The sequence below is a fragment of the Actinia tenebrosa genome, unplaced genomic scaffold (assembly GCF_029948245.1).
Source record: "Actinia tenebrosa isolate PJP-AT-01 unplaced genomic scaffold, QUT_ActTen_1.0 PGA_scaffold17__23_contigs__length_9995812, whole genome shotgun sequence".
Taxonomy (NCBI): Eukaryota; Metazoa; Cnidaria; class Anthozoa; order Actiniaria; family Actiniidae; genus Actinia; species Actinia tenebrosa.
In genome coordinates this window covers 8,617,727-8,628,930 of record NW_028292577.1, presented here as the reverse complement: position 1 = coordinate 8,628,930, position 11,204 = coordinate 8,617,727, and the positions used below count along the sequence as shown (strand labels likewise).

The following is an 11,204-nucleotide window of genomic DNA, read 5'->3' as shown; positions in this document are numbered from 1 at the left end:
AATGAAAGCGCAGCTTGGGGCACGCCAAGGCCATTAGAGCTGATACTAAATGAAAGTATTTGAGAAAAAGGGGAGTGTAACTTTGCCGGAAGTATATTTTTAGACGGTGGATTTCTACGGGTTACTCACTTCAAGATAATAAAAAACGTGATGGAGAGGAGAAAAAATATCAACGACGCTACTTCGCGTAGAATGTAGGTCTATTTTCATGAACTGTGGGAAAACCAAACATGACTTTATCTCACGTTTGCAAAATCGTGTCACACGTTTTTAGGCACACTGTTTTGTTCAATGGTTTTCACAGCCGCCATTTTGGATAAATTTAACAAAATATTTGTCATTAGTCTCTTTCGTTATATCCTCCAACATGGTCGCCGTGTCTTTTGTCATTTCATTCTCTTGGAAATGATTTAAAACCAAATCTCAATGAAGAAGATGGTGTTGACGGCGGTCGCCGTTCTGAAGGGCTGGGGTTGATGATGATGATGTTAAAGACAGTTTTGAAAAGCACCATCAATGATTCGGGTCTATCTTTACGTACAAATTTGTTCCTGATCAATGTGTCAAGCTGATCAGCAGTGCCGGCGGAACCAATGATAAGATCAGGAAGACGAAATCGATCATAATCTGCAATCGAACAACGATCTTGCAAATTCGATCAATTACAACTCTTGAAAAACTGGTTAAAAATAGCATCCACCTGTTCCCGTTTTTTTATATCTAAAAATATAAAGCTTTGTTTATATCGAAGACCGTACCCAATGGACGTCATAATATTAAACCAGCCGCCAGCAAGTTAATTATTACCATTACGTACGCGCTATTCACGCTTGACCAACACGAATATCCATGTGTTTTTTTTCCTGTTTTTTTGTTTTCCCTTCGGTAATATTAAAAGAGTGAAATGGAAATTGCTTCCTAGTAAGTTGTTTTCGCTAGGTATAAATCCCTAACTTGAATTTTCTTTTCTACGTACGCCAAAACGACAAAAAATATTAGATCTTTATTTGAATATTTAATTGTCGTTTTGGTGTACGTAGAAAAGATAATTCAATTTAGGGATTTATACCTAACGAAAACAACTTTAACTATGATTACACAATCTTTCGAAGTCTCGGATAAAACGACTTCAGAAATTGCTTCCACTTCTTTATTTAAAAAGAGTCTTGATTTAAGTGGAAAGTTATTTTTCCCACCTCTGTTTCTTTTGTTTTGTAAGATTTAAATAGACAAAAAATGAAGACAGCAAGAGAAAAATTAATGGCAAACAGAAATAAAAATAAAAATGTCAGAAAGCAATTGCCGGGCTGTACTAGAAGCTTTAGAAATGCAAAAATCACTGGGAATGCTCAATCTTTGAAATGTTTCAGATTAAGAGAATCGAACCAAGTCAGAATGACTTAACGTGCTACACTTTGCCGGTTTGACCCATTTTATTCTTGTGACGCTATTGTTTCATGAACACTATTTATAGTTAAAATGACATCGAAACGTCGTTATGTTTTCAAAACTCTTATCGCTCAATTTTATATTTAAAAATTCATAGTACTGCCTCTAGTTTAAGATTGTTTTTGACAAAATGAGTAAACAAATACACAGGGGGGAGGGGTAGTGTATAGGAAGCACATGGAACGAGTGTGTGGGCAACACGCCACTGAATGACAAGGGGATAGAGGAAGGACCAAACTTAGGAGACTTGAGCTGCTAAAATGGAAACCTAAAATCTTTGAAATGAGGTAAAACAAAAGAAAAAGAAAAGTGCTTCGCAAAGGCCTTGAATAATCAAAGCAAACTCAGTTTGGGCTCCCTGTGTCACTATTTTTTTGACCTAAGGTGTGGAAGTTAATGAGTGTGACGTCAAAGAATACTTGATAATTCAAGTCAAAATATAAATCAACTTCCTTGTGCGGGAGTAAGTAGAGATCGTCGGAGAAGCTCGTGTCAGAGACTGATGCAGCTTTGGTCTTCACAATCTCGTAATTTGTCCAGAAAAATGACGCAAGGCCACAAAAGCAAGCAAACCCTTCAAGTGTTGACTAAAAAATCATGCGGAAGGGTAGGAAAATAACTTGCCATAAGTACTTTTATAATACAGCTACAAAAGTCCACAATCGAACTGAAGCCTATTTATATCAGTCCGTAACAAGATTTCAGTTCATTTTAATAATATTTCTTTAATCCTTTTTGCTTTTAGTGGAAAACAAAGACAATCGTGCTGAAAAATATTGTGGAAAGCCAAAAAAGTGAGTGCCAATTGCAATCTTTAAATTTGTTTACAAGTAATTCTCTTTCCAAATCATTTATTCATTGACCAAGGTATTCAGAAATCAATTTTTATGACGCAGTAGACAGTCTCTCTCCTCCATACTATATCCTCATTCGGGGCATTATTATGATCATATTCGCATAGATTTGAGTATTTTTTCATCTCTGCTCTCTAATGAAAAGATATCTTATACAATTTATAATTACATCATGCTTGGGAATTCCCGGTTTCTGCAAGCTCCGGCTTGTTTAGCTGGTCTACTGGACCTCGTATTTTCGACACTCTTATTGTGACCTTCGTATATATGTCAATAATAATTCAATTTATAAGGTATGTTTGCAAGTATAAGTGTTACTTTCAAACACTTGCAGTTTGTTAGAACTGCACTGGATTTAGAGCTAGTCGGTCTGAGAAAGGAAATAACTGTCAACTATATTTTGTCGGTAGGAACGTCAGCCTTCAGCAAAACGAAATAAGTTTGAATCCTTTCAACCCTACTTTTTTGGTTTGTGTTGGAAATTCACGAAATAAATGCATATAATAAGAATCATCTTACTAGAGAGATATTATCTTACCAATTGGAACATACTTAACAGTTATTTCATAATGAGATAATCAAGCTATTAAGAGGAACAATAGATGTGTCTACTAATAAGTATAAAAATTATCACTAATGCAAGTTGAACTTGAGAGAAATCACTACACGTGGCTAGAAAAAAATCCATCTCAGGATTTATATATATGACTATTTTTCAAAAAAAGGTTGTCACTGCCAAAGGAGATACAAGTTATCAAGGTTTTGGTTTTATAAACTACAAACAACACTGGATATTTCATTACTTTAAACTTCAGCTTTTCTTGATTATTATAATAATAACAATATTAATATAAGAAGTCAAGAAGAAACATAAGTCATCTATGTATTCTTGGATCATGGAATGAACTATTTCTGTTTGCTATATATCACCTATGTCACCAATAACAATTTTTGAAATAGTATACATTATCTCCCATTCTTTTCTTTTTATCTATCTTTCTTTCTCTATCTAATCTATTTATAAGGCAGCTTATTCGCTGCTAAAATATGAATTGCTTTGGAATACACAGTTCTAACACTAGCACTTGTTTAAACCATCCTCTCTTATAAACAATTTATTTATTTTTTTGTAAAACATCTTCAGAGGAATAAAGGCTAAAATAACTGGGCAAAGCAACTTTATTTCATGTAAGGGATAATATTTATTTAACTAGTAATAAAAATTAGGTAGAAGTGTCAGTTCATAGCTAGAGAATCAATCATTAAAGAGGAAATGTTGTTCCCTTCGGTCTTAAGTTGGTCCATATTCAAAACCTTTGGCACTGGTATGGACCATTTTACCTGACCAGTAAATAACATATAATCATATTGAAAAGGTTGTATTTTTTTGTTTATTCAGCAGGAGAGCTTTACATATACCACCCTTTGCAGGCAAAAGCATTCCGCAAGTTCTACCCAGGAAATGGGACTGTTATCCACATTTCGCCTCACAGCCATGCGGTAATTCGAGGTTTGTCCCAGGATGGCATGGAAAACGTTATGTGCTTGTTGAAATTGCAAGAGAATGAAAAAGATGATTTGCATTGCCAATTTTTCTTTGCGTCTACTGAACAAAAGGTTTCTGATTTTTGCAAATTAGGGGATACTATTCAAGAGCTATGCGAAGGTATGAAGTAGTTCCTGTTTATCATTTTCATGCATGAAAGCCTGTAAGTTAATGATTTTCAGTCAATAAGGAAATAACAGCACTGCGTTGAGGATTTTTTTTTTTCAAGTTTGCTTGAGTGATTTTAAAACTTTAGCCCCATATTAAATTGGACTTAATGTTTTCATACATATTGTGTATAATATATCAAGTCTAACCTAGACATCATTTCATCATCTACCCCTTGATAGACTCCCTGAATTTTATTCACATTTCCAAGAGCACTCAAAAACTCTTGTCAATGAATTTTACAATTTTAGCGAAACTCCTTGAAATTCTAATTTAATCATTATTTGCATGGCTCAGAAATAGATCTAGTCAACCTAAAAACATTTAAATGTTTCCATATCGATCAGCCTACAATTATGCGCCAAATAGGATATCAACGAGCCAAGCGTTACTTCCCTCTTACGAGGGATACTCTAAATCAAACGACTCTGAAAGTCAGCCATGTGCAACCACCGTGTAAAACCATGGCTTAGTTTGCTGAACATACTCCTTGAAAATCATTTTTTGGTCCTTGTATACTCCTTGAATATAGTCCTTGAATTCTAAGTTGATACCTCAGCACAAACCCTCTAAAAAATAGGTTTAACTACCACCAATAGTAGTCTTAACTTATGCATACATGCCAATCATGATACAATACAATACTATAATCTTTATTTAGAGAGGTTAGCACTTACCAGTACATAAAAATAATTGATCAACTAGTGGCGCTCATACATATAATCAATATATAAAGTATCTGAAAATGATAAAATAACACCTAATACTAAAAGCTATAAAACAATATCTAATTACTTAATCTTAATTTATAAAATTTGTATGCCCTAATGAAACAAATTCTAAGAACAAATAATAAACAGAAAGACAAAACTCTTCACATTTCTGTCATGAGCTTAAGTTATTGATTTTTTTTTTTTGCTTTTTCAGTGAGCACATTTGCGGTTGATGTGCTATCAACTAATGGCAGGATTACCCCAGGTCCAGCCTATCTTCACTTTAGCAAAAACAGAGTGTTTCTATCTTCAAAAATACCCACCATTACAATCCTGAAAGAATGGCAGTTTCGTTCACTCCAAAATTTTCATTTCGAGGTGTTAGGAATTCACATTTATGACACAGTGGACCATTCACAAGAGGAAGTCTTTGTTTCCTGCAGGTCAAATAAGGATAATCGTAGCATTCAACAGATCATTTCATCACAATGTCCTGGAATGCCTACCATGCCTCAATCAGTTTTTCAGAGAGAGCAAAATGAGCTGCCAATAATGTTACCACCATCACCAACATCATCTACAAACAATTCTGATTCATTATCATCATGCTTATCAGATACGGAATTGCAGACAATACTGGAGGGCCCAGATAACAATGATTGTCAACTTAAAAAGCTTAGTAAAAGCACCTCTTCAAATGAATTACAAAAATCACCTCTCAAACAAACTCAAAGAAGCCAACCTGTTATCAAAAAGGCAATTCAAAGTCCTGGACATTCCGTTAAAGAACATGTTGTTATTCGTTTTCCAACTCAAAAAAGGAGCAAAAGCATATCAGATTTGAGATTAAGACCACTCAATGAAAAAGAACAAGTAACACTGCAACCGAGAGCTTTCTCTCTTGATAGCGACCAAGCATTTACCCTTAAACAGAAATCTAAAGCTAATGGTGAATGGATTAAAAAAGATCAGGGTCTGGAAGAAAGTGTAACAGAAAGTAACTGTGACGGTAATAGTAATGGAGAGAATACAGGCCTGGAAACTGCACTTGACATGAGGCAGAAAGAAAGTGATACTCATAGTGCACAACCACAGGCATTAACACTAAGGGAGCCCAACACAAACAAACCAGACTGTTCACCTCACTATGAAAACTTTGAATCCAGACCCAATTGTTACATGTACTGGAATACATCCTTTCCAGACGATGCACCTGAAGTGCCGAAAACCTATGTTAATGTCTTTTGTGGTAGTAGTATCAAGTGTTGTTATGAGAACTGGCACAGTGGTGTGTTTGATCATGAGTTTAATTACTCATCTATTGATGAACTGTTTGCTGAGCCTCCTCCTTTGCCTCAACCAAGGCGACCACCACCTAGGTTACCGCCTAGAGTGAATAAAGACAGCCATAGGGAGTTGTATCCAGGTAGACGATTCAGGAACAAGGTGTTTGCTCCAGAGGTGCCACAACGGCCGCCGAAACGACCACCAAAGTCTTCAAATCTTTCTGTAGAGATCAAACCAAATACAATTCAATCTGACATATCGAGCACAGCTGAAGTCCAAGGAGCACCAAAAATACAAGTAGCTCTGTTTGCTTCTCCACCCGTTAGTGGCCTGGTTTGGTTCTTGCGTGTAGCATTTATGCATCAGGATGAAAGCGACACAACTTTTAAGGTATGCTAATGACTTCTGAAAGTAACTGCTGTCCAATGTCGAGCCAGAATTGGAACTTGTCCAGTTAAATATTTGCATTGCTGGTCGTTTTGACCAAGGACGTTGAGCCAAAAACAAGTTACAGGACTGGTATGGCAGAGCTAAAATTAATCTGGCCGATCATGGTGACTGACCAGCATCCCTTATCTTAGGCCCCGACACTCACTGATACCATCTTTCTATGAGATTTAATTGTATGATCAAGTGAGAATACTTTATTTAGTCATTCTGTTTTCATATTGACAGCGAGTGAAAGGGGTTGAAGAAGCAAGCAAACACAAGTTAATAAAAAGTGAGCTTTTGGAGGTTTTTGCTGACATCAATGTTGCAATGAATGTACAAACTACAGGATTTGACCTCCTTAATGACTCTCAACAGGTATGAATCGGTTTTATAGTTTGATATCAAATATAATTACTGTAGTTAAAGTGCCCCTAATGCCCGAGACAAACTTTTAGTATTGATTCTACATGAAGTGAATAGTTAAATGGTAAAACATTTTCATATGATTTGAGCGATGCATCTTGGAAGATATCAAGGTTTATACTTTTGGCTGTGACGTCATTTAGGTATTGTGTAGTTCCAGAAATCATCCATACCCACCCCACAGAGGAATTTGGAATTTCTGAAGAGTAGGGGGGTCAGAGAAAGAACAAGAATTACAGAGTTTGTATGGAAGAAAACTGGAATTTCTGGGGGGTAGGGGGGTGTCATAAAAAAATTTCTCCATGAGGGGGGTATGGATGATTTTTGGAACTACACATTAAATTAAAAATACAAATATAAACTTGTTCAAGCAAAAAGTATTTAATAAATATCAAAATCATAATCATGGTTTACACAATGTTTAATGTAAATTTGGTGTCTCATAATGCCTGTGTTTAGTACTACAGGTTAAGACAAATTCGTCCAAATACCCAGATGAGGTCACAGGCAAAAGTGTAAACCTTTATAACTTAAAGACGCAACGCTTATCATTTCATCATTCAACTATTCACTTCATGTAGAATCAATAATAATAATAATATCATAATAATAGTAATGTTTTATAATAATATTTTATTTTTTGTAGCGTCAATTCCAAGAGTTCAACAACACTTCACAATTTTGTATTGTCCCAGGCATTAGGGGCACTTTAAGTCTCAATATGCTAGTTTTATTATAATCAAACAACTCACTCAAAAAGGTTAAGGGTTAAAGTTGCTGCAAAAACTATTATTATCAGGCATTAGGTGAACTTTTCTTACATTCAATTCACATTTTCCAGGATAGACAACTACTATTAATGATAGAAGCTTTGCACCATCACATGATGGCAGCCATGCCAAAAGGCACAACAAATGAGTCCTTTTTTTTTTGAGAAACTGAAATCTTTCTCACATGTAAATCAGATTAGACCAGATTCAATACTGCCCCTGCCTTCAGTCATGGCTGCCACATGATGGTGCAACAATTGGATTTTAGAGATAAGGTTTTCAGTTCATCACATTTCCTGAGGGGAAACTTTGAGCCAATCTTGTACTTTTCTAAATATATTTCTTGGTTGATATGGCAGGAAGTCGAGAGCAGTGACATTGACAACCTCAGAAAAGGAGACTGGTTTGTGATTGAGTTTCGCATCAAGCAATCTGACCACACCCAAGTTCAGTTTGATGGAAGCTTTTTAAGTAGAGCCAAAAGCAATAAAGTCCTGTAGGAGAACATGCAAGATTTCCTTTGGCATCAGTGAAAACTTCCAGACAAAGGTAAGCTTATGGTACAGCTTATTTCATTTTCTTACATCATGATAACTATGTGTATCTAATTATACGATGACTATTTAATTAAATTACGCTCTTCTAAAAAGATATTGTCTTAACTGCTATAGGTTGAAGAAGCTTATTGTTTGTTATTTGTTATCTTAGTCTATAGCCTGCATGGGGTTCATGGAAATTAGATTGTGTATCTATTCTGGGGCTGTGCCATTTATGGCCTCATAAGTCATAAGAATGATTTTAAAAACAATTCTGTCATGTTGTGTCTTGTAACTGTAATTATAGTACACTCAACAAAATTACTCAACTCGGATTGGTCGAGAGGAGTACAATCATAGCGTTAATTGTACTCCGTAGGAGTACCGAGTCCCTATGGCAACACAGCCAAAACAATGTCAAAACAATTACTTTCTATCATTTTGTATTTAAAAAACACATAAATAAAATTTTAAAGCCGTAAGAACTGATCTTTTTTATGCATTTCAGTTGCGCGATGGACTGAAAATCGGCCGCAAAATAGACAAAGATGAATGGCGTCGCTTCTCATTTTTTACTGAAATTTTGTTGAGTGAACTATAAACAAAAAATCACACGATCTTCTCGTACAATTTGGAATTAATAGACACTCATAGCTACGGAAATTATTAGACGAAAAGCGCCTGCTTGTTCATCTTACCAAACTTTATTGCATAACCTTATACAATCAACGAACCACTGTGTTCATATGTTACGTTGGTGAATGGCGGTTTTCTACATAAACAATAAAGTTCCTAAATCAGTTGCTTACGAGTGCTATAAATTACCAACGATATAAACTTACCGAACTATTTGGGAATTCTAGCTACCAATAAACACAGAAAACAACAAGCTTTCTCGCACTCCATGTGCTTGACCGCTACCCTTTTCTCACATGCCATGTACTTATCATGTGACGTGCCTTACCATTACGTCATAATATACCTATGGTAGCCACAACGTTCTTTAATTGCACGCTCGTGCAATTACAAGAACTTTCAAAACATTACTCGTGTCTATTAATTTCCAAATTGTACTCGAGATCGTGCGATTTCCTATACTAATAACGTTATTTTTTACATGTTATTACCAGCTCAACAATCAAACAAAAGCAAACAAATATTAATATAATTAAATTTTTTTTCTAGCCAACACTGTCATCTACTGAAACACCACCAACATCCAAGCCCTTAAAGATCAACTTCATTCAATACGAAAAATTGTGCAAAGCATTAGACCCAATTACGAGTTCTTCACAGGACTGGAGACACATGGCTAATGCATTAGGTTTCACACGAGAAGAAATAGATTTGTTAGTCTCAAAGTACCACAGAAATGTTCATTTCTCTCCGACAGATGAAATACTACAATCATGGGAGCAAAGAGATCCGAACTGCTCCCTACAAAGACTAGTTAATATTTTACGAGAACTTGAAAGATTGGACATAGTACAGGACTTGGGGTACTGTATTGAGCCTGAAGAAAAGTTTAATGATGGATTTAAGAAAATCTAAAGTTAGTTACACGTCTAAAATTAATATTTTCTTTGGTTTAAAAAAGTTTTTTTTCAAAATGAGCAAATGTCTTGTCTATAATCTTGTTCAAAATTTTGAAAAATCTTTTTCTCCAAAGTTTTTGTGCATAAGAGTTTGACATTAAATTAGTAGATATCAGAGTTACACACTATTGACTTCAAACAATTTATTGCTTCATTTAGGGTCAATAATATGTTAAACTGACCCAAATGCCTTGACAAAAAAAATGTTCATGAAGCTCAATGTATAACACGTATCATTCTAAATACATAATACTAAAACTAAAAATCAAAAAAGTCTTAAAGCGCTACTCTGACGAAAATCGCTCAAACTTGGATTCAGCTGAAACTTCCTAAGAATACTTTTTAAAGGTCCAATAATCACTGTATGAAGTGTTTTCTCGATATTATCGCTCCATACATTTCTTTGTAATTTATGATCAAAATATCATTAGTAAAGGGAGAAAGAAATACCCAAACACCCCCCGAATATAAATTATAGTCACGAGTAATGTGAAATAAGCACATTAGCCGCCCTTTGAGCTTCATAGGAATAAAATAAATTAAGGATTTATATACAAAGAAATATATGTAGCAATGTTCAATGTTGAGTGTACAGTGTATGATGTCACAGACTCCAAAAAATAATCGTAAAAATATCATACTTACGTCCTGAATATCGAGAAAACACTTCATACAGTGATTATTGGACCTTTAGAGAGTATTCTTAGGAAGTTTCAGCTGAATCCAAGTTTGAGTGATTTTCATCAGAGTAGCACTTTAAGAATTGAAGGAAGAATTTACAGTAATATTTTAAAATATTTGCATCAAAATATGCATGTAATAGACATGTCATATTGCAATAATTAAAATGCAATAAAGTTTAGAACATTAAGTCTGCAGATCTGCGCAAATGAATATGTATATAACTGCTCAGGTCATTGAAAAATTGCATCAAAACAAGATGGAATTTTTTTATCTAATTTTTAGATGTCAAGAACTAGTAAGGAAAAACTACATTGTACAGTTAGTAGGCGTTTGTAATGCAAAGCCATGTAGTTTTTGAAAGTAGTTCACTGATATTCAGTCAGCCTCAGTAATTGTAATACAGTGTTATTACTTTAGGTAGGAGTAGAACTATGCTCAGAAATAAAAGACCAGACTCTTGGAACTGAACTCAGAATTATTTACTGTGGGAGGGGAAGGAGGGGGGGGAAGGACCAGACTCTTGGAACTGAGGAAAGACTGAGGAAAGACCAGACTCTTGGAACTGAACTCAGAATTATTTACTGTGGGAGGGGAAGGAGGGGGGGAAGGAGGGGGTGGTGAAGGAGAGGGGGGAGGGGAAGTAGAGGGGGAGGGGAAGTAGAGGGGGAGGGGAAGGAGGGGGGGTTGTTGGGACTACCATATAAAGGTTGGCAACCACCCTCACAGGAATGACAATAGCCCACCCTC

The 11,204-nt window shown here is 35.4% G+C and overlaps 1 protein-coding gene across 1 annotated transcript; it reads left to right on the top strand.

The window, feature by feature from the left end:
* The first annotated feature begins 1,885 nt into the window (after nucleotides 1–1,885).
* On the top strand, nucleotides 1,886–10,920 carry LOC116302193 (uncharacterized). The gene is made up of 8 exons (XM_089031691.1): nucleotides 1,886–2,056; nucleotides 2,195–2,243; nucleotides 3,703–3,969; nucleotides 4,945–6,407; nucleotides 6,693–6,824; nucleotides 8,002–8,138; nucleotides 8,314–8,329; nucleotides 9,364–10,920. Exons 1-8 carry the CDS (start codon nucleotides 1,952–1,954, stop codon nucleotides 9,727–9,729), a joined length of 2,535 nt encoding a protein of 844 aa, XP_088887817.1. The 5' UTR covers nucleotides 1,886–1,951; the 3' UTR covers nucleotides 9,730–10,920.
* Nucleotides 10,921–11,204: the final 284 nt, after the last annotated feature.